Consider the following 24571-nt stretch of genomic DNA (forward strand, 5'->3'; position numbering starts at 1 on the left):
TAAGTGAGATTCTCTGAAAATCTTGCTCCCCTGCTTTTTTCCTCTTGCTGCTGTTTTTAAAATGGTACTCTGGACTGATAACAACTCATAGCTCCCGCCCCCTCTGACCTTCAGGAGGAAGTTCTTTGCTGTTTTTGTCGTACGGAAACACGTAATGAGAAGGGGAACCTACTTCTAATTGATCTTTTGGCAGTAATATGTTAAATGGAAGGCGGTGTCATCGTTGCGGTCGCCTTTGTCGGGAAGTGGTTTTGGCATTAGTAGTATCTTGAGTTTCCAAATCTTGACACCCTGCCCCACCCCCCATTCATGATTGGAAAAGATGAGTTCTATCACATGAAATGGGAAGGAGAAGAGAACTACCTGGATTCAGCAGTCAGCCCCAGGAAGCAGAGTGCAGGTCTCAGGGTGGACCCGTGGCAGATCATGGGAGCAGCCCTGTGGAGTCCAGGGACAGTGTTCTCAAGAGCAGGCATCTGAAAACATGAGACATTTGCCCTGACCCATAGGGAAAGGTACTCCATTCTGCTGGAAGAGGACACTGCCTGAGGAATGGGGGTTTTGCACAGCTCAGAAACACGCTCTTCCCTTGTGTCGGTAACTTCTAATGGCAAATGGGGATTCGTAAAGTGGGATTGGTCCAGTCCGTTTTCAGAAGGGTAAAGGCTGCTTAAAGGCTGCATGTGTTCAGCCATGTCCATGAAAGCAGGGCTCCATCATGCCTAATGGTTTCCTGGGAAGACAAGATGTCATTACTCCGGATGTACCAGCTTCCTTCTTCCCCCAGCTTTATATGGCTAGTCATGACATCATATGGTATGCAATACCCCTTTTGTCACTTGGGGTCAGCTGTCCCAGCTGTGTCCTCTCCCAGCTTCTCATACACCCCCTGCCTGGTCGCTGGTGGGGTGGTGGGAGAAGCAGAAAATACCTTGATACTGTGTACGTACTGAGCAGCAGTAACTAAACATCCCTGTGTTATCAACACCGTTTTGAGCACAAATCCAAAACACAGCAGCACACTAGCTACTATGAAGAAAATGACTTTATCCCAGCCAACCAGCACAGGGCCCTACCATGTAAGAAGGATGTGAAGGTTCTTGAGTGCGTCCATAGCGGGCAACAAATCTGGTGGAAGGGCTGGAAGGCATGTCCTGTGAGGAGCAGCCAAGGACTCTGGGTTTGTCTAGTGGGAAGAGAAGGAGGCTGCGGGGCAACCTCGTTGCTCCCCACATCTTCCTGAGGAGGGGAAATGGAGAGGGAGGGCCTGATCTCTTCTCCCTGGGATCCAGGGACAGGATGTGTGGGAATGGTTCAAACCTGTGCCAAGTGAGGTTTAGATTGGACATTGGAAAGTATTTCTTTTCCAAGAGGGTGGTCAAACACTAGAACACGCTTCCTAGCAAGGTGGTTGATGCCCCGTGCCTGACAGTGTTTAAGACGCATTTGGACAATGACCTTAACAACATACTTTAACATTTGGTCAGCCCTGAAGTGCTCAGGCAGTTGGACTACATGATCATTGTAGGTCCCTTCCAACTGGAACTATTCTCTTCCCAATGAGGAAGGAATCCATTCTGCATGGTTATTATTTTGTGATGCTCACTTTTAAAGCCTGAGGTGTTTTTTTTTTAATCTGGTGTACTAATTATTGTCAAAATAAGCAGAGACTCTTCCCTGTGGAGTACGGGGAGAGAATTTGTTGAAAAGCACTGGTATGAGATCTGAAACTTGGAAGAGACAGTATGATGACAAAGAACATAACTACCATCAGACTTGTACTTCTAATTCTCATGTGTGAATTGGGAAAAAAATGAAAAAAAAAGAGACCAGCAAATGGTTCAACTTTTGTAAAATTGGAATGAATAGATCTCTTATATGACAGAGAATAAGGTCTATTTTTCAGTAAACACCAGGTCGTTGCCTCATTATTGCCTGGATATCAGCAGGTAAATCCCCTGCCATGCAGTCACTGATAGATACAGCAGGACTAGTTTTAGAATCAGTCACATTATTTAATGACTATGGTGCCTACTGGCCTAAGTACAAGGAGTATGTAGATCGCTTGTGACTAGATAATGATTATTGAAATACCAGTGAGCTAATACATACAATAACCCACCTATGACAGCTCTGGATTTAATAATTAAACAGGAGCTACTGAAGAGGTGACTGCATTCCTGTATTTACTGCATCATAATAGATTGCTTTTCTGATTTAGAACAAACTATACTAGAAAGTATTTTTTATGAAAATAAAAAAAAATGCCAATGCCCATTGAACCTATTTATTCCAAAGGCAGACAGTTTTCTATTATGTAAGTGTCCTCTCATGTTCAAGGCCATCAGATCTGGAATACCCTGCTAACAGGTGCTACAGAGTGCTTCAGCTGGCCAGTGAGCTCTTCTGGTATTCTATCCCTCACTTCCCATACTCAGAGGCCAAGATAAGCCAAGCAAACACCAGCTGTGTGAGGTAAAGAAGAGGAAGCAAAGCAGTTTCTTTGGTAGTTGATGACCTAGAAGTGCCTGCTGCAGTCAAACGAAGATTTGCAGTGGCCCTTGGACCTGACACTGAGAGGTGTCCAGAAATATTGTGACAGGCAGCCCGCTCTGGAATACTGATATCTCTGATTAGACCAGTCTCATTTCTCTGGAGTTCCTGGGAGTGGAAGGAAAGAGGGAAAAATAAAATTACATGATGTGCTTTTAAGTTGGGAGTCACAAGACTCTGGCATAACACTGCAAGTTTTGCATGCATTTTGGTCAGTTTTCTTGCTGTCTGGGTGTGTAATGAGCTATCTCGGAGACAGTCACGACATGGGTCTCCCCTCTGGTGGCAGAGAAGCTCTCTGAGAGAGGAGAAGATGGAATTTGGGTCCTTTCTCAGTGATTTTTCCCTAATTTACCTCTAAGATGAGTAGGTACCAGATTGATGCACTGAAATGCAGTCAGTAAGGAAGCTATGTTCCATGTATGTGGATTTTCTGGATCAGATAATCCCTTTCAGTTGCTATAGCCATGGATAAGGTGTGACCAGCTGGTGTTACCCAAAGTTTTGTGTGTTGGCTCTATCTCTCAGCTGTGCTTTACTGTCATCACGTCAGAGCTGACTCCATTTCCCCAGCCACAAATTTCTCAGAAGGTGGACTTACATTAATGGTTTTAATCATGACTACTTGCTCTGTCTCCTTGGCTGCTGTCTCTGCAATTTTGACAGTCTCATTGTCCCAGTCAACAAAGTCGATGGCCATCACAGCTTCCACTGCACTGGGGAGAGAGTACAGGGCAATGGGGAGGTGGAGAAGACAAATGATGAGACAGTGAGGAAGAAGGAAAAAAGAAAGGATAGGGGAAAAACAATAAAGGAGAAGAGATTGTTCACAGTAGGAGAGTTAATAGATATCTGCAGCAAGGGAACTCTCAGCTTGACAGATCCAGATACACGGCTCTTTCTTCCCTATCAGCAACATTTCATTTTCATTGTCTTTTCCATTTACCATTCTTCACGGCTACATTTTGCTCTTCTGCCTCCAGAAACCACACGGCTCTTTCTTCCCATTGTCTTTTCCATTTACCATTCTTCATGGCTACATTTTGCTCTTCTGCCTCCAGAAACATGTTGACTCAGGACTTACTCTGAGGCCTCCTGTTTGAGTACATGGGCAATATACAGAATGTCAGGGTAGCCCATACAACTGGAGATGTTGTTACGGGGGTAGTAGAAGAGGAACGCGAGGCACATCTCATTCATGGTGCTTGGCCCACCCTGCAAAGACACAAAGATGACTCAAAGGTCTGCTGAGACACAAGGAAGAGACAATGGGCACAAACTTGAATGTAAGAAGTAGGAGACAATGGGCACAAACTTGAATGTAGGAAGTTCCGTCTAATCATGAGGAGGAACTTCTTTCCTGTGAGGGTGGCAGAGCCCTGGAAGAGGCTGCCCAGGGAGGTGGTGGAGTCTCCTTCTCTGGAGACCTTGCAAGCCTGCCTGGACACATTCCTGTGCAACCTGCTCTGGGTGGACCAGCTTTGGCAGGGGGTTGGACTAGATGATTTCCAGAGGTCCCTTTCAACCCAATGTGATTCTGCGATTCTGTGATCCAGGTTACACGTCTCTTGATCTTGCAAAGTACACCCAGGGTGCTCACAGCAAGGTGCAAAACGACACTCAGCCCACAAATCCTTGTGGTGCCCATGGCCAGGCTGTCCCAGTAGCTGCCTCATACCCTCATTGTTTGTTGCAGGCTTGCTTTGTGACTCCTGGCAGCTCTGAGCTGGTGAACTGCTATGGTCATACGATTGTCCAGCTACACCTTACAGCAGAATGGGTTCAAGAGGGAGGAATCTGGCTTGGAGGCCAATTTAACAAAAGTTCAAGTCAAGAAAGAAGATGTTCTGTCATGTGACACACGGTGTATGTATACCATGCGACTTGCATAGAGAGCAGGAGCTGAAAAGCTATTGCTATTGTCTGGAATGAAATAGCTCTGGCTAATTCACTCATACCGGCTATCTGTGACTTTTGGCCTGTGCTGGGGTATTCTGGATCTAACACCTGAAAAGGAGACAGCTCCTAAATTCCTGCCAAAGATCCCAATCTGCTATATTCTGCCAAGGTCAACCTCCAAAGAGTCTGGGATCTCCACTAACTGGACGAGCAACTAAGAACATCATAGTTATCCTACATGTTGCAGAGAAAATCCCAGGAAAAAAAAATAGCCACTGTGCCTGAATCATCTCTGTTCAGAAGGTGTTTCAAATGCTTGACCTTCTGCTCTGGAGCCTGTCTTTGAGATGGTGTCAGGACATGGTCCTAACATGGTAAAGTCTGTACAGGTCCTTTATCAGATGATGTACGCTCATCCTAAGTAAATTGAATTGCTGCTTTAGTCCTCTCTAGACTGACCTCAAGTGATTCCTAGCAAAGAAACAGAACCTCCCATTTTCTTCTGAAGTTTAAGGAAAACTCTTCTGACTTCACGCCCTGCTAATTGGAGCATTCATGTGGAAGATGCTAGATGGAGGGAGGTTCACTCCTCTTGCTGTCTAGTATAGCAATACAAGTCAGGTCAATTTAGGCTGGAGATTACTATCATTGAAACTGAATGATGGTTTCAAAGCCAATAGGTTTTACTGATGTCTACTTTGCTCCCTTTCCAAGAGACAACCATGTTTGCCAGCTATAATGTGCTACTCCTGAGAGACACAGACAGCCATAATCAGGGAGCAGACATATTCACAATGCACCTTTCAACTTACAAAATCCCCAGTTATTTAGGCTAGTTATAGCAGACCAAGTTTGTTTACTAAGGCTCTTTAAAAGTTTTCCCTGCTTTTGCCATGTCACAGTTAGGCTGCAGAGGCTGTTAGGTGAGTATTTTCCAGATAACACTAGCCAGAGAGGGGAAAATACCCATCAGACAATTGTGTTACACCTAGTTTTCTGAGGTTGCCTTTGAAGGAGCTTCTAGTCTTTTGGTGCCATTCCTTGGCATACTGGGGCATGGGTAGAGAGGTGCAGGGCCAGGGTGTTTAAGCCATGTTTGATTGTAGGGTGTCATTGGTGTTTAAGGATAACTGAGGAAGGCCATCTTCAAGAGCAGATGTGCTATTTTAGAATAATCTAGATTCTTCTCAGTGATGCTTTATATGAGTGCTTAGAAGCCAAACTAGACAACATCTGCCCCGTTCATAAGTCAGCTTTGCATTGGTGGTGGTGAGCAGGCACTCTCCTGTCTGCCACAGCTTGCCTACAGTGCAGTTCAGATTCCCGGCATACCTATGTGATCAACTCAGTATGTGTGGAGCTTCTGCAGGGTGAATCAGCATGTGAGGCAGTGCAGGGGTCTGGGGATTCCCGTTCATAAGTCAGCTTTGCATTGGTGGTGGTGAGCAGGCACTCTCCTGTCTGCCACAGCTTGCCTACAGTGCAGTTCAGATTTCCTGCATAACTGTATGATCAACCCAGTATGTGTGGAGCTTCTGCAGGGTGAATCAGCATGTGAGGCAGTGCAGGGGTCTGGGGATTCGGTGTGAGAGGCAGCTAAGGACCAGGCAATGCCAAATTTTTCCCTTGCCATTCAAGATGGAGCCCACATCGCATCTCAGAGTGTGCACTGGCAAAGCCGTGTAGACAGGCAAGGAACTTGATCTTGAAGGTGTCACAGTGAGGACTCTAAGATTAGACTGTCACTGTGACATCTTGGGCTACAACCATATGCTAAGTATCATAGGAGCACAGATTGTTCTTTGGCTCACTGGCACAGACTGTCTCACCAAAAGCTAAGGACCAGACAATGCCAAATTTTTCCCTTGCCATTCTAGATGGAGCCCACATCGCATCTCAGAGTGTGCACTGGCAAAGCCGTGTAGACAGGCAAGGAACTTGATCTTGAAGGTGTCACAGTGAGGACTCTAAGATTAGACTGTCACTGTGACATCTTGGGCTACAACCATATGCTAAGTATCATAGGAGCACAGATTGTTCTTTGGCTCACTGGCACAGACTAAGTGTCTGCCTCCCCGTAGCTCTCTGCAGTGAGATACTTGGCTTATGTTGGGTTATTCTGAAGTTAGAAACCAAGGAGAAGATAGGCCTTATACCTATACCACCAAGCACAACAACCTCTGTGATGCTTCTTTGGCCTAAAGTACAATCATTTTTTAGTTGTGGGTTTTGTTCTGTTTTCAAATTCTAAGCATCTGAAGTAGAGTTCAAGTGCTGCAGACCACGATTGGCCGTTTTCATAGCCTGAAACTGAGGACTCATGCTTTGTGGGCTGGGGTGTGGTGAGAGAGCGTATAGCGGGGCTGAAGTTTTTAGTGTGGGAGGATGTTGAAGGAAACCAAAGCCAGCGGAGTTTTGCCCACGCAGCCCATGAGAACTGGTACGCTCAATTCCCTCAGGGTAAGCCTAGTGAAGAGGACCAAGCTATGCAAGGGCACTGCCTAGCAGCTGACTCGTGTGGACGAGCAGTAGCCCAGTGCTTGACCTCACTGCCTGGACCTGTTTGATTTAACGGGAAGCACAGTCCCCATCTCATACTCTCTGCTCAGTTGACCTTTCTTTCCTTGGGAGCTAGTTCTTTGTACTACAGGTCAGACACTGCAGTGTCTCCTGCACTGGCAGACAGATGAAGACTGACCTGGGAACATCATTATCATCCACTCTAACCCAAGAGCCAGGGAGTGATGCTGTGGCACAGGCAGCAATACTGTGAGTTTGCATCTCTTACCCGTATTGAGCAGCTTTCACTCCTCTGCCAGACAGGTGGGTGTGAAGCAAGCAGGCGAAAACATGCAGATCTGGAACCAGCATCCCATTCATCTGCAGTTCAAAACGAAGTAGGTCAGAGCCTGGCAGTCATAGCACTACATTTCAGGGCTGCCCATCAAGTCAAAAGCTTGATGGAACTTCCATAATTGTCAGCTTAACTTTTTTTTTCAAGGGAGGTTTAAGTCTATTTCCTCATGTAGGTCAGTACTGATTGAAAGGTTGCTCTGGTGAGCCTTTCTGAAAATTGCTCTTCTGGCGTTAGATACTGTGACATAGTTGTCTGAGTTTATGATATCTCATACTAGGAACTGGATCCTTATCTTCCTATCAGCTATGTAAAAATCTGAGACAAGATACAGGAGAGGCAATAAGTTAAACATGCAGATACATGGACGTAGCTCTGGAGTATAGTAGAGTGGTACCCCTGAGCTGTCGATCAAACCTGTAAAAGAAAAATGACCACTCCTTCAGCAATGGCTCCAGAAACAGCAGAAGTGGGGCCTGAAGAAGCAACAAGTCTCTTTTCCAGTCACAGGCTGGGACCAGGCACAGATTAACAGGAAGGTCTAAGCCTTCCACTGTACCCCTGTGCTATGGTCCACTGTCATTTACATCAAAGTCATGCAAGGTGCACAGTTGCACAGATCTTCACTCATAGTGCATCTGGACCCAGCTCCGCTTACAGCTTCAGATGATTTTCCTAAAATCACTCCACATTTGCTTCCCCATCTGTAAAATGATAACAAGTACCATGGTGGCATTCTTCATCACCATTACATAGGAATTGAATGCTGGAGGTCATGGTAGAAGCTTGAGGTGGTATTATTAGACTCTCAGGACTTTACCCTGACCCTTGGTACAGCTATTTCTCTGACAGTCACTCTGTCCCTTCCTTTTTCCCCATGATGCCCCCATTTCCCTGACATTTTCCCTAACAGTCCCACTAGTATCATAGCAGGAAGATGTGCTCAGCTTTTTTAATGGTAAGACGTGTCTACTCTAAGTAGATATAACTATCTATGTTTCTAAAGTTAGTTAAAGTTCTTCCTGAATGGGACCCCAGTCCTGAAGGCTGTACAGAGCAGCATATAGAAGTGTTTCATGCAGAGGCTGATTTCTAAAAAGCATGTAGGTGAGGTCTGAGGCTTCCATCCTGAGATTGTTGTTGTCAGACAACTGCCCAGCATTACCCACCTGGTAACAAGTCAAAATTGCTGTAATGGATTTCTAGTCGGATGTACTGAGGATCCCAAGGTGTCCCTATGGAAATTGCAGCTTCATCTGGAAATTGATACGACTTTTGGAAAGAGGAAGAAGAGGAATGAAGTTATATGAAATTGTTAGTTTTTAACTCTTCTCTGTTGTGTCTTGTTTGGAAACCTACAAAAAGAAAGTTTTTTATTTTCTTCCATCTCTGAATATTTATTTAGCCATTGATAGAAATCATAGAATCATTCAGGTTGGAAAAGACACTTGGGATCATCGAGTCCAACCATCAACCCTACGCTACAAAGTTCTCCCCTACACCATATCCCCCAACACCACATCTAAACCACTCTTGAACACATTCGGGGATGGCAACTCAACCACCTCCCTGGGCAGCCTATTCCAGTGCCTGACCACTCTTTCTGTGAAAAAACCTTTCCTAATGTTCAGTCTAAACCTACCCTGTTGGAGCTTGAAGCCATTCCTTCTCGTTCTGTCACTAATTACCTGCAAGAAGAGACCAGCACCAACCTCTCTACAGTGTCCTTTCAAGTAGTTGTAGAGAGTGATGAGGTCTCCCCTCAGCCTCCTCTTCCTCAAACTAAACAGCCCCAGCTCCTTCAACCGCTCTTCATAAGATTGATGCTCCAGGCATCAAAAATGCTGTGGGAAATCCTGCCAGTTCCATTTCTTCTCCTTCTTCCCCTAAAGCACCTCCCCTTAATCAGAATCATGGGGGTGTCTATTTGACCTGTTATGCTGGGCAGTGTGGTTCCAGACTAGAGATGTAAATACCTTGCCTCATACACCATTTTCTTGGCTGCAAAGCAAAACAAGGGACCGTGATCTCAGGTTCACCATAATTCACTGCTCCCTCAGTTGTGCCAAGAGTGTATAATCAAGATAATTTAAATAAATCCTGCAAATAACCTGGCTCATTAAGCACTGCACTTTTTACCAGCATGATTTTGAGATCGAGCCTCAAAATCCTGATGTCACCGACCTGGTTCGTTAAGCACTGCACTTTTTACCAGCACTGATGAGATCGAGCCTCAAAATCCTGATGTCACCCCAAGAGCTGACTAAAGTTCCCAAGTTTGTTCTGTAGGTTTACCTGTTCCATTCTTCTTTTTTCCAGCCTGTGGAAATTCTTCCTTATGAAGTTTTGCCTTATGTCATTGCAGTGGAACATCTCTTTTTAAACCCTCAAAACTAAGTGTTTTTGAATTAAAGTTATCTTGAGAAATAATCTAGGCTTGCTTAGGAAAGTTCCTGTTTCTTTTTTTGCTCTTCCTTTTTGCGTATTGAATCTTGTGAACTCGACTGCAAAAACGTTAGTTTTGCTTTTTATACGAATATTCTTAACAATTTCCAAAAGCAAAAGCAAAAGTCCTTTCAAATATATAGAAAATTCTGGAGGATTCCTTTGCTCTCAAAGATACCAACCGTGGCCTGAGCTCACTAGACTGAGACATCAGACTTGTAGCAAGGTTTCTTCAGGAGTGATGTATATGAAGACAAAGGTACTTCCAAAGCTAGAAACAAGACAGAGCTTATTTCCACACAAGCCAGACAAATTAGCTGGCTCATCCCAACAGCAGTGAAGGACAGATGGAACGCTCCCAAATTTATACTAAAATGCTGTAGAAGACAGCCTTGTATGCATGATAGAAGAAGTAAGTCTGATCTGTCCTGTTCTTTCCCTGGTGATACAGCCTGCAAGTTTACCTTGTCGATATGGTGTTTCTGCTTGACCATGGGCAGAGGGATAAAGGTGCAGGCATACTTGGTTTCTTCAACTGGAACAGCAAACAGTAAAAGAAAACAGACACTCGAGTCACCTGAAGGTCCCCCTGGCAACTCAGTCCCGTGCACAGGGAATCGGAGAAGGCACAGGGAGGCCATGCAAGGAGAATGAGACCCAGAAGGGAAGGGGGCTGGAGGGATGACGCATTTAGCCAGCATCTGATTGTTTTTTGGGTGCAATGAGTGAGGTCAAGAAGATGAAACTGTATTCTGTTGAAGTGAAAGCACATTTGTCAGCTCTACCAGGTCTTAAATTATTTTTCTTTCAGATTTTTTTTCTGTATTTTTCCAAAAGGGAATTGTATTACTAATTTACCTATTCTAACATGAACAGAGTATAGGAGATGTCCATTCGGTTCAATCAACATTTTTAATTACCAGCTTTCTGGAGTCACAAGCACAACACATGATAGCACTAATCCCACAATTCTTTACATAAAAATAGTGTCCCTCTTCACCGTGGAATATTGCCCACGCTGATCAACAGATGCTGTTGCATCTTGAGTGAGTGTTGACTGTGGGGGCTGTTCCTGTTTAAAGAAGGAAGGTGTTAATGCAATACCATAATGAGCTGGTACTTTTGGACTCCATTTGACAAGGATGGCTCATGCACCACGAGGTGATGCTAATGGGGGGCTCCAGTTCTCCTGGTAAATCCTTACATCTGACACTGAGCTGCAGTGTAAGTTAATACTGGAGGCAGCACACACAATAGTGCACTTTGAGTTTTCTGAGCTCTTAGCCAGACTTGTCACTGAGCATTTAAGTGTATTCCCATTATTTGTCTTCTCTGTGACATTATGTAGTTCCCACAAAACAAAGATGGGAATCAGTAATATCTTCAGTGTATTGTAAATATTTTTCTACATGGATCGGACAGTAGACCTGCATACATACATGCCTGACTTAATAATTGTACTGCAATCCAGTAGCCATGATTTCTGTTTGGCTCCTTAAGCTCTAGTCAAGAGAACAGACTACGCTTTACAGCATTTTCCTAACTCATAAGCCCTTTACCCTCCACACAGCAACCCTTCCCTTCTCGCTTAATTTCTGCCCTACAGTAGACCTGCATACATACATGTCTGACTTAATAATTGTATTGCAATCCAGTAGCCACGATTTCTGTTTGGCTCCTTAAGCTCTAGTCAAGAGAACAGACTACGCTTTACAGCATTTTCCTAACTCATAAGCCCTTTACCCTCCACACAGCAACCCTTCCCTTCTCGCTTAATTTCTGCCCTTGTCAGGCCCATTTCTTGATCTGTGCCAACCAAACCTCCAGCATGGGCATGATCAATTTTGTAAAGAAAGACAAAGGAAGGGAAAAATTTCTAACGTGCCAAGTAAAGCTCTTGTCCAGTACTTACATTGTCTAGCCTCAAGTCATAGGTGAAGAAAGTTTTAGGACCAGTTGAGTCAGATGGGGCTCTATACCTCATCAAGAACAGAGACTTGGAAAATCTTTGTCCTTTAAAGAACTGGACTGTGTCATCAGGACCAAAGGCAGTAACGAGGCATGCTGTGTCCACCTGTAATGGCAGTGTTTCATTGGAAACTCTCCTTCATTCCTTCCCATCAACCACACACACAGGTGTTCACTCCATAATCACATGCCTTATACCTCTACACACGTATTAAAGTGCAATCCACATGCTAACCACGTGCAATTAAAAGTAATCTAAAATAATATAACTGTTTGTATTTGGTATGTACCCAGACACTCAGACAATACGTCAGAACACACAACACAAAGTAAGCAGTTTAACACACAGGATTTGTCTTGTGAAGGCATAAACATGATGGGTTTCTTCCTTAAGAGATGGTGCTGGCTAGAAAAGACACTAGGAAAACTGCATCCATTGTCATTTCACTCGCATTATTGGAACATGCATGGATTTAAAGTGCTGGTATAAATGAAATGAAAGAAAGCTGGAAAGAAAAAGCTGTAAGGGATTTGATAAACTGGAAGGGATTTGATACCTGCACCATTTTGTGCTTAAATGTTTAGATACTGAGTGTCTGGATTCTGTTCTAGCTGTGGGAGCTGTACAATAGCGTTAAATACCAGCTTTTCAGATATTTGCATATCCTAGAGCAAGCAGAGGCAGTTCATTTATCTGTATATACTATTTATGCACTTTGGGCAATTTTTAAAAAGAATTACTAAGAGACTTACACAAAAAGCTAAGAGAACTGTAGTCTCTGATTCCCCATTAACAGCTACGGTTGAGCATGAACGTACTCAATGAACCGCCTGGATCTGCCCCATCATGTAAGGACAGCAGTAGCCAGGAAACACTGTGGGCTCTTCCCATTCAGAATGGGATTATATTTCTTTCAATTAGTAAAGGTCATCAAGAAGGTTTGTAAATACAAAGGCATCTATCCAGTCATTTGCACGTGAATTTGAACTCTGGAAAAATGGTGAATGTACACCTAATTCTGGACAAACATTTTTGAGTGGGCTAAGCCTTGGATAATGGTGATTTACCCAGAGGTCCCTCAAGTAAAGGTTAAATGGTGTAAACAGTGTCTATATGTGCAGAATTCTGAAACTGGGTGCATTAGCATGCTTGTGTACCTTGGCAAAGCATATTTTTGAAAAAAACTCTGACTTAAAATACCAGTTTGGGTTGGCCAAGTTTTTAATGTCAGTCAATACCAGTATGAAGCTCTTTCAAGAGAGAAAGACTGGGATTATCAAAGCATTCTGAATTTTCCAAACATCATTCTTCTCAAAATACTGCCTTACATTAGACAAATAAAACCTGTATCTCCCATACGATATTGTTTTTTTATGTGGCAAACAAGACAGAGATAGAAAAATGAGAAAAATTTTGAAGACCTGTGTTCAGATTTAAGAAAATGCTGAGATTTCTATCTTCCCTATTCTTTGACGGAAAACATTGTAAAAACATCAAATATATCAATATAGTGCCTTTGAAATAGGCATTATAAATATGGCTGTATGCCCCCGTGTTTTTCTCTATATTCCTTCTAGTTGCAATAAATAGTTATTGTACTATTGTGAGAAAAAGTTGTCATTCTCATATCTGATCCTGGGGATCTGAGAATACGAGAACAGGTTTGTTTGAGACTTTGCTTGAGCAGTCCCCTTTCTTACTGTGATATCCAGGTCATTTGGGTCACGTGTCTGGAGGTGTCGTTTAACAGCATGGTGGTGGGGGTCTCATTCGGGCATTATAAATGTGGATGTATGCCCCCATGTTTTTCTGTATATTCCTTCTAGCGCAAATAAATAGTTATTGTACTATTGTGAGAAAAAGTTGTCATTCTCATATCTGATCCTGGGGATCTGAGAATACGAGAACAGGTTTGTTTGGGACTTTGCTTGAGCAGTCCCCTTTCTTACTGTGATATCCAGGTCATTTGGGTCACGTGTCTGGAGGTGTCGTTTGAACAGCACGGTGGTGGAGGTCTCATTCTCTGTCACTGACAGCAGTTGGTAGTCCTGGCTGTCGTCTTCCTCAAGGGTTTCCTCATCTACCACATGATAATCCTGGAAAAGGAACAGCGGTGAAAGCCATATAGAGAAGAGAAGAACTTCCTACACCTCAAGAAGTCGTATTTCCAAGTACTGCTGGTGGGATCTGAGTAATTATCAAAGCATTCCACTCTCCAAAAAGCTCTTCTGACTTCCTACACCTCAAGAAGTTGTATTTCCAAGTACTGCTGGTGGGATCTGAGTAATTATCAAAGCATTCCACTCTCCAAAAGGCTCTTCTGCTGTCACTGGTGATTTCCACAAACCAACAGAAGAGAACTCGCATCAAGTCCCTGCCATATGCAGCTGCTCAAGGAAAGAGCAGCCCCTGGGTCCCATCACTCAGAGGATGGCTTGGATAGGATGGATCCTCGAGGATCTTCCTTGCTCCCTGGGTGACCTGCTGCACACTGGGATGTTTTAGCACATCTGGCTTAACCACACAGGGTGGGTTATCAAATAAGTCCTCTTGAAAAACAAAGGTAGTTCAAAAGTAAAATATTTTGGGCATACAAAAGCTTCTACTTTTACTCTTAGGTTTTTAATACCACCTGAAACCTTTGCCTGACTGTGGATGATAAGCTCTCCTAGAAACTACAAGCTAACCAATGGTTTTAGCAGCATAGACACAGTGAAAAAGACAGTAACACATGACCGAGGTCATTGAATGCAATACTTATATGGAAAAAAGGGCACAGAAAAATGAGACAGTTGAAAAGTTTTGCTGCAGTATTCAACTTTGGAGGCATAAAAGAGAAAAGAAAAATTTTACTGGGCTACATTCTGGTCAAAAAAGAATATTTTTATGTTATATGCTTCCTAATGTTTTTTTTCTCCTATCTCTGTTCCTTTAAGTGATTCTTTCAAAGCCTGCTTACAGTTTTTGCTAAATTTCCCAGTATCTCCTCTATTATTCATTCTTCTTCTGGATTTTATCTATGGATTTCGGCTTTCAGAATAATCAAAGCAACTTTTCTCTAACCCAAATGCTCAATTTACAGAGAGAGGGACATATCAGAGCTTGAAAATATAGCTTTTGTTTCCTTACTGTTTCTAAATACCTGCTGCACTTTTTCATTAAAGGATCAAAATTCAAAGATAAGTAGTCTACAAATGAGCTACTTTGAAATAAATAAATTATTTAAAATTAAATATAACTCATGAAAGAGGAAGACAGTAAATAGCTGGAAAAAAGCCTCGCCTTTGTGAAAACAATCCTTTTTGGTTAGTTTTTTATCCATTGGATATTACTCATATAAAGACTTTGTTATCATTGTAGTAAAGAGAAAAACTGAAACAAAACCCCAGGATGCAAGAGAGGGTTACACAGAAGAATGCAAATGGAAAACTCCACTTAAACTCCATCTACAATAACCAGCATAATTTTCCTTTAAACTTGCTTTGCTTACTGTAATGTCTCCAGACCTAAATAATTGGAAGATATTTTCTGATAAAGAAAAGAGTTGAAAAAACCTAAAAACTTTTTGGAACCAAAATTATTTTCTAACTTAAACAAGGAGTTCAGCTATCAACGTACAAAAAAAAAAAAAAAAAAAAAAAAAAAAAAAAAAAAAAAAAAAAAAAAAAAAAAAAGGAAAACATTAAATGTCTCTTCTGAAAAGAATGGAATGTTTAATATTTTGAAACCAAACACTTCAAATTTTCCTTTCAGGATGTTCTTTTAGGAGAAAATAAATGTTTTGGTTTTACTCCAAATCACTTTAAAAAAAAACACCAACATAAACACTATTAAAAAATAAAGAACAAGCATTTCTTCTAAACTGATCAGAACTTTTTTCCCCTGTCATCATTCACAGCCAAAAATTCTCTGTCTGTGTCACAATCACAAGAAAATTTCAAACGTGGGTATTACAAGAGAGGTTTTGCAACCAAGTAAGGGCTATAAGGAAGGGTAGCTATCTCACCCTCTCCAAAGTTCACCCATTTGAGACAAGCACCCAGACATATCTAATGCAAAACACATTTTACTGTTGTGTGAAAAGGGAACTGAAAAAAGCTGAACAAAATAAAACCACCGTGACCATCAAACACTCCATCAGTGTAAACTCTTTTTCTTTCTATATCCGGAAAACTCTAAGTTGCCTGTTTTGCTCTCACAATTAAAACAAAACAAAATAACCCTTTTTTTTATGCCACCCTCAGTGGCATTTTGCTACTCTAAACTCCAGCTGTTTTAACATCAGGCATTTATCTTTAGTGGTTGCCTTTATAGACAACAGAAAAAAACAGCAAGTTCCGAGGATGTCCTATGCAATTCCTGAGAGAGGTATTTAAGACAATCAGGAAGATGCAACCTTTGGAGGTGAACACATGTCTCCACTTACTACAGAAGAAACCAAGTAAATTAACCTTTGAAGAGCCTCAGTGAAGGAAAACATGATAGTTTCACATCAGACTCCTGGCTGAACTGACCTCTGGGTTGGATAAATCAGAAGTTACACTCCTAGCAGCTTCTTCTAGCTTCATGGTAGGTGATTGTGTCAGTCATACCTGATTGTGTCAGTCATACCTAATTGCTTCTGGCTGTGGTTTTGAGTTACAGGTGGGATCAGTTTATTTGTCTAAGTAACAACATCTAGTGCCATCTGGATTACCACAGGGTATCTCAGGTGGCTGTATGGGGCTAAAAGGCATGACAGAGGATGTGCAGAAGACCCAGGTTCTTCTGGACTGTCAGTCAGAGGCCATGCCAACTGAGCGTCCCAAATGGCCTTGGACATCTGTCTTTAGCCAGTTGAGCCAATACGCTTTCAAGCCAATATACTTGGATCACAACCCTTGGCAAAGGGGGATGCAGAGGAAGTCTGTTCAACTTACAGAGAAGTAGATGCTGCCATTTGGGAAGACACCTCCTGTCACATTCTCAGATCTAGGCAACTCTCCATGAGGGCTGAATCCAAATGCCACCCAGCTGGTTGTACGGACCTGCAGTTCAAATGACATCATCTCCCGTTCATCGTGGTCCCAGCAGAGGTAGGCCATGTTTGAAGGGTCCAGGAAAACAGAGAAACGCAGTGGTGGAAGTGCAGGCTGACCAGAACAAAAGCATGGCAGGAACAGGAGGAAGAGCATACCCTTGATTCTTGAGAAGAGAAATACCACCAGCAGCAGGACAACTGCAGTTTCTGAGTCTTGCTGATACCGTGTGCAGCTATTCTGCTACGAGGGCCCAGTTTATACGGAAGTGCACGAGGCTGGGCCTATTGCCAGAAAGGAGGAGTGGAAGCTGACTGCTCTATATCAAATTTAACATGTAGGAAAGATTAACACTTTCGAGAACATGTCCTGGCACTCCGCCTAAGTGAAACCCTACTAGGTCATTCCGTTTACATCTTAAAACATTTTAAAGAGCTGTTTTGTAGTACACAAACCAAAAAAAGTAGTAGTACACAAACACAAACAAAACTCCTACTGAGTACTCCTCAGGGTGCGTGAGTGCTGGTTTTCCTCACCAAGGAGAAGGGGGTCTTCCAATTAACCTTACCTTTCTGTTGTAAACACTGAAATGAACTCTTGACTATGCCACCCTATTGTCTGGTGTGATGATTATTGGCGAGTTTGTTGGGAATGGGTTGGTGAGTCTTAGTGCCATGGCTTATCAGAGGAAACTACTGTGGCACATAAAAAGGGCTCCTGGACTGTAATGGAATAGTAGAATAAGAAAAAATGCCTTTGCTCCATGCACTATATGTTGGTGGGAATGAGCAGAAGGAGAAAAGGCTCTGTTGCCCTGCCTAAGACCTTTCAACATAATGATATGAAAAACAAAGAGCCGCAGCAGGTTTCCAACAGGGTCTGCCAGGAAGTGCCTTATGCATCTCATCTCCAGTTTGCCCAGTAGTGTAATCCACTACAAAACATAGCCTGGGTCTGTGGACTTTGAAGGTTGTGGTAATTTATTCCTATTTACTTGATAGCAAAGCCTAGAAAAGCCCATTTCATAGAATCATAGAATCATTGAGGTTTGAAAAGACCCTTGGGATCATCGAGTCCAACCATCAGCCCTACTCTACAAAGTTCTCCCCTACACCATGTCCCCCAATACCACATCGAAACGACTCTTGAACACATCCAGGGATGGTGACTCCACCCCCTCCCTGGGCAGCCTGTTCCAATGCCCGACCACTCCTTCTGTGAAAAATTCTTTCCTAATGTCCAGTCTAAACCTACCCTGCTGTAGCCTGAAGCCATTGCCTCTCGTTCTGTCACTAATTACCTGCGAGAAGAGACCAGCACCAACCTCTCTACAGTGTCCTTTCAAGTAGTTGTAGGGAGTGATGAGGTCTCCCCTCAGCCTCCTCTTCCTCAAACTAAACAGTCCCAGCTCCTTCAACTGCTCTTCATAAGATTGACACTCCAGGCCCTTTGCCAGCTTCATCGCCCTCCTCTGTACTCGCTCCAGCAGTATTTGTATTAATCTTCTGAGACAAGTGCTCGCAGAAGAGAGGAGTAACAGGAAGGAGAGATATCTAATCTGATCTTCAGCGACAAGGCTTAAACAGCTCAAATTGCATGCAGATTGCTTGAACCCCAGATTACTTTGCTGGCAGTCCTGCTGTGGACAGCAAGGATATTTGTGGTTTATTTACTGAGTTATAGAATACAATGCCAACGTTTTAAATTTTCTCTGCTCCAGGGAGGCACAAGACACTGTTCTAGAAGCACCAGGTGGAGGAGAGGGATATGGTAATACCAAGGGAGCATTTCAAGGCCAGGACAGCACAGACATATCGGAACTGAGGGACTTCAGCCCCTCTATAGGGAGAACCAAAGACAGAGCTGATGATGAAGTGGGGAGGGAATAAGGGAAGAGAATCTGCTTTGCTGGTGCTTTGCAGAGCTGCTGGTGTGAGAAAACGTCACTGTTGCCACTTCTCCACTCTTAAGCAGAAAATCCCTTTCTCACATGGAGAGGAGCATGAGATTAGGAAATGCAACTGAGACACCGCTGGAAGACATGACTACCCTGGGATTAGGATGAGGAATGGTTTGGCTGTGTGACAAAGATTAGAACCGCGTGGTTTCTTTGATGAAGCAGGATGTGGTGTTTGCATGCCACTGCTGAGGGGTGTGGGACAGATACCCAGGAACAGGAAGATACCACAGATTGGCAGTGAGGAAGATGCCAAAGAAGATTATAAAATTATAGGTTACCTGAGTAGAGGAAAGAAGGTAAAACCCCTTCCTTTAGAAAACTAAGTGCTCCTACAGGAGCCAGGTGTGAAAACAAAGAGGAGGCTCAGGACCACAGGGTGCAACAGCACTTTTAAGGATCTGCCTCATGTGGCAGATGGAGACACCCAGAGAGAAGAGGAAAGCAGTGATGTTCCACTGTTTTTTCTCTTGGGGATTTTGATGACGTATAACAAACATGGGAGACAGGGAATAATGAAAGTATTATGCCCAGTACTCTTTTGAAACGGCCCTGAAAGCTCCACTGCTGAAACCCTTTGCTGTCACCACACACATCCCTGACACCTTGCCAACTCCATCCCCCACATCTCCCCCCCTCAACAGCTCCCTGTTGCAGGGTAGGAAGTATAGGATTCCTGTTACAACCAGTTGAAGCAATGTCGGTATTTTATTTCACAATATCTGACCTTCTCTTGAGGTTATTTAACACCTTCACTTCTTCTCTTAGGCCAATTTTTAAGAAAATACTGCACTTAAAAAAAAAAAAAAAAAGAAGAAAAAAAGCCTCACAGAGTCTTGTTTTGGAATTGTGGAAAGAAATGCAACCTTCACCTTGAAGATGGCAAGCTGTCAGAACTGGATATCCAGTCAAAGGGATTTATTTAGGGTGCCTTCATGGTCAGTGGCACAGGGAGCCTAGACTAACTTAGACAAAACAGCTATTTTTTAAATTACTTAAGTGACATGGAATGAATCAAAAATGCAGCATTTGCATTGCAGCAGTGAAAATGCAGCATTTTCACTCATTTTTTTTAGTACAAAGCTAATCATTCATAGGAGGAATAACCCTGTGCCTCAGTACAGGCTGGGGCCTGACCTGCTGGAGAGCAGCTCTGTGGAAAAAGAACTGGGGTTCCTGGTGGACAACAGGATGACCATGAGCCAGCAATGTGCCCTTGTGGCCAAGAAGGCCAATGGCATCCTGGGATGCATCAAGAAGAGCTTGGCCAGCAGGTGGAGGGAGGTCATCCTGCCCCTCTGCTCTGCCCTGGTGAGGCCCTATCTGGAGCACTGGGACCAGTTCTGGGCTCCCCAGTTCCAGAAGGACAGGGAACTGCTGGAGAGGGGACAGCAGAGGCTACAAAGATGATTAGATGACTAGAACATCTCCCTTACGAGGAAAGGCTGAGGGACTTCGGTCTTTTTAGTCTAGAGAAGAGAAGGCTGAGGGGGGATCTGATCAATACTTATAAATACTTAAAGGGAGGGTGTCAGGAGGCCGGGGACATTTTTTTTTCCAGTGGTGCCCAGGGACAGAACAAGAGGAAATGGGCACAAACTTAAACATAGGAAGTTCCATCTAAACATGAGGAGGAACTTCTTTCCTGTGAGGGTGGCAGAGCCCTGGAATAGGCTGCCCAGAAAGGTGGTGGAGTGTCCTTCTCTGGAGACATTCAAACCCTGCCTGGATATGCTCCTGTGAAATCTGTGAGGCCTCACCAGTGCCCAGTGCAGAGGCACCATCACTGCCCTGCTCCTGCTGGCCACACTATTCATGATACAAACCAGGATGCTGCTGGCCTTCTTGGCCACCTGGGCACACTGCTGGCTCATGCTCAGCCGGCTGTCCACCAACACCCCCAGGTCCTTTTCTGCTGGGCAGCTCCAGCCACTCTTCCTCGAGCCTGTAGCGCTGCCTGGGGTTGTTATGACCAAAATGCAGGACCTGGCACTTGGCCTTATTGAACCTCACCCCGTTGGCCTTGGCCCATCGATCCAACCTGTCCAGATTACTCTGTAAAGCCTTCCTATCCTCAAGCAGATCAACACTCCCACCTAGTTTGGTGTCATCTGCGAACTTACTGAGGGTGCACTCAATCCCCTCATCCATATCATCCATAAAGATATTAAACAGGACTGACCCCCAAAACTGAGCCCTGAGGGACACCACTAGTGAAGGGCGTGTGTTAAAGAAAAGCCATTAGAAATGCATTCAAAATGGAATACGGGCAACCTACAGTGACACTAGATGGCACTGGAACATTAGTGAGGGATCCAAAACCACTACAGGCAACACCTCACGACCTGCTGCACCTCTGCATCATGCGAATTGCAGCTATGGTGCTTCAAGACGCTTGCAGATATCTTTATTGACCCCGAATAAAAGAACTAACTTCAGGATCCAGCACAAAGAAGAGCATGGCACGACTGTTGGGATTTCCATAGTCTGGTGTGGGCTCCGACAGTGACTGTGCATTTGACTTATAGAAATTATACGTTGGCTGCCTCCTAGAAGGGGTGGTGAAGTGCAATTGTTGCAAAATGCATTTAATTCCAGAAAGGCAGAAGGGAATGCATTAGGAGCATGCATTACCATTATTTCTTTACATTTTCTTCATGTGGTTTCAAAGACAGAAGAAGTATAACAGCTTGGTCATGGAGCCTTTGTGTTCTCACATCTTGATTTTGTGTCCTGCACCCTGTAAATACCCACTTTTTCAACAGTGCTGGTTCCTGCAGCTTCTCTTCAACACAATGACACAATTTCCCAGCACTTCCCCATACCATGATGCCCCTTCTGGCCCTACACCCCAAATCAGTTATCTCTGCTGTAAAATGACTGGTTCTTTCTCCATCCCACACTCCCTAACGGATTTTGTTTGGCCCAGCTCCTGGTCAAGGGGCAGCATGCCCTTACAGTGATGTAGAATCATGCATGTGGTCCCTGGGTGGCCAGCACTCTTGTGTTTCTCAAGGGGGGCAGCAGAACCAACCATAACCACATTCTCCTGCCTTTCCCTCACTGGTAACACTAATAAGGTCTCACTCCTCTGCCAACTGTAGCATACAAAAGCAAAATGCTTTTGAGGACAGTGTTCCTCTGCCTACCTCAGATAACATCTGTTAATAAGTTGAAGAGCTCAGGGGAAGAGGACACCAACCAGAAAATCAGCAGATCAATAAGCAGAGAGAGACAAGAAAGCAGCCACCTCATTTTCTTGGGAAATGTAGCTAAAAATGTCACTATGTCACACAGAAACAAAACATGATGCATGGTCTGGGCTTTTCAATTAAGTAAATTGACTGCTTAGTGATTCTTTTCTCTATGAATCCACGCCGTTACGAGTCTGTGAATGGCTCAAGCAGAGCAGGAGTCATAGGAATCTGCTCAACTTTTTGAAGGTCGTCCTTTTACAGCACAGAAAAGAGGATGCTACCTGTATCTATTGGATCTGCTTTTTTTCTGTAGAGACATGTGAAAGCAGCGATGACATCTGAGGGCTAGATCTTTCTGCCAAGTAATTTCTATTTATTTCTGTCATCTCTAAAAAAAAAAAAATAAAAATCCCACAGTCATCTACCAGAGCCCTACCTGTATCTATTGGGTCTGCTTTTTTTCTGTAGAGGCATGTGAAAGCAGTGATGACATCTGAGGGCTAGATCTTTCTGCCAAGTAATTTCTATTTATTTCTGTCATCTCTAAAAAAAAAAAAATAAAAATCCCACAGTCATCTACCAGAGCCCTTATCAGGAAAGATTTTGAAGATGGAAATATGGAAATCACTGTGGAGGCTGAAGGAATGAATTAAAAAAAGAACAGCAGGTCAGCAAGAAAGGGAAGACAGGAAATAGACGGCAGCCAGCTAGCTACAGTGAAATGCCACCCCTCTGCCTTCTGTGAACAGAAGGATAATCAAACTGCATTGCAGTCTCAGGTGGCTTTGTTACTTTTCCTTCAACTCTACGAATGCCTTGAAAAACCCATCAGCATATGCCATGAGAAGTAATGTGGTGCTGCTTAGTACAAAAAGCTACTGAAATGTATTAACTGTGAAGGAAATGCAGCTCCAGCACACGAGCCCATACATCAAATGAGGTTTACAGCTTCACTAGGACTAAGCAACACTATCAAGAGCAACTTGGTATAATCGATCCCAAACTTTGCCTCTGAGGTAGAGCAAACAAATACACAACTGTACAATTATCAGACAGATATTTTAACTTGGAGCAGCCTAAGCAGTCAAGTGAACATACCACAACAGAGATGGAGAATGAACAGCAACTGAATTGAAACAGTACAAATTATAGTTCCAAGGATGTAAGGATCTGACCTTTTATGTTAAGAACTTTTGCTGTTCTTAGTCCACATTGAACCCTTACACTTAAACATCAACCCATTTGCTTCTTAGCTTCTCTATCACTTGCAGACAATCAGCCAAAAAATATTTTCCAAACATCTGCAAAACCTTACCTGAATATTCCCTAAAACTGATGATGAGTCTAACTCCCTCACCCAGCTCCCACAAAGAGTAGGAGTCCTCTGTGAAACATGGCAAAGGCTCTGCCTGCATTCTACAAGATGCTCACCCAGCCTGGGTATTCTGTGCAATCAGAATTTCCCAGTGCATCATTCTGGTGATGAATGAGAGCATTTTATAGCCTCCAGGAGGGTTCAGCTGCAAAGGAGTCCCTCTGAAGCCAGAGACAGACAATCCTGGTACTACACGCTGGCCTGCTTGTCAGAAATGTCTGCATCACAGCAGGGTGGTATTTGTCTGCCAAAATACCCTTCTAATTAACTGCTCGATTACACACAATAATGGGCCATTGCCCTGCTTGGCTCACTCGTCTCTCATCTTCCAGGTGTTTCACAATCCCAGGATTTGCCCAAAAGCCAAGAGAATAGTCCCAGTGCATTGTGCAGTCCATTTTCCCTGAGATGACTGCTAGCATTAACTTTCTATTCATCAGGAGAGCCCACCTGCTATGGGTCTTTTGTCCTGCAGTCACCTCCATACCCTGTCAGGTGGCTTGTTTACTCTCTGTTACATTACAACTGTGTTAGGACCGTTTTCATATCCTTTGGGTTTTCCTTTTGCACAAAGAGCCTGCTGGAGTTTGCTGTTATGGTGACTCTTAACACCCACAAACACCTATTTCTCTTGAGGCTGCTACTGCTACGGTACAGTACTGCTACAGTAGCAGCTGCAATTTGCAGGACAACTTCCTCCCTATTTCCATTTAAACTGCTTTACTATCTAAAAGTCACAGTAAAGTGTAAAAGTCACACTGAGGTGGGCGCTTTACAAATGCAATGAAAAGACAGTCTATTGTCCAAGAGCTTAATGTTTAAGTTAATTAAGCATAGAAATGATAGGGGTCATAGAAATCTGTTTTTTTTACAGAGTATTAAGTTAAACTACCTGCAGAGGACAATTTCCCTTAAGCAGAACATCTTGCTTTAAGACATCTTTCCTGTTGATATGAATACTGAGTGGAGTCTCTGCAGGAGTGGGCCCAGAATACAGCTCTTCTTTGCTGCTGCTAAAGGGCTAAAGAACATAATATACATTTCTAAATGTACCAAGAAAGTGTGACATCTAGTGCTCCTCTATAAAAAAGTGGGAGATAAAGAAGGAGGGAAGTGCAGGTGCTGGGTTTGCTTTCTCATATTTTTTACACAGAAGTAAATCCAGTAATCCTATCTGTTAATTATTCCTGATTTACACTGATGTAAGTGAAAGGATTCAGGTTCTTCAATCTGAATCATTTGTTCTTTTAGCTCCAGGAAAACCTGAAGTTTGAAAGTCTATTACAACATCAAGAATAAGCCAC

The 24571-nt window shown here is 43.5% G+C and overlaps 1 protein-coding gene across 2 annotated transcripts; it reads right to left on the reverse strand.

Annotated features, from left to right (window-relative positions):
* Positions 1-439: 439 nt before the first annotated feature.
* LOC106898528 (putative DBH-like monooxygenase protein 2) lies at positions 440-17121 on the reverse strand. 2 transcript variants are annotated; one of them, XM_014959826.1, is made up of 8 exons: positions 16640-17121; positions 13670-13816; positions 11664-11825; positions 8476-8578; positions 7241-7332; positions 3638-3768; positions 3155-3269; positions 440-733 (listed from the first exon to the last, which is right to left on the reverse strand). In XM_014959826.1, exons 1-8 carry the CDS (start codon positions 16892-16894, stop codon positions 671-673), a joined length of 1068 nt encoding a protein of 355 aa, XP_014815312.1. In that variant the 5' UTR covers positions 16895-17121; the 3' UTR covers positions 440-670. The 2 variants fall into 2 exon arrangements, with proteins under 2 accessions (XP_014815312.1, XP_014815311.1); XM_014959825.1 differs by lacking the exon at positions 440-733 and adding an exon at positions 1889-2661.
* Between the last annotated feature and the right edge of the window lie 7450 nt (positions 17122-24571).

The sequence above is a fragment of the Calidris pugnax genome, unplaced genomic scaffold, assembly GCF_001431845.1.
Source record: "Calidris pugnax isolate Ruff unplaced genomic scaffold, ASM143184v1 scaffold373, whole genome shotgun sequence".
Lineage (NCBI taxonomy): Eukaryota > Metazoa > Chordata > Aves > Charadriiformes > Scolopacidae > Calidris > Calidris pugnax.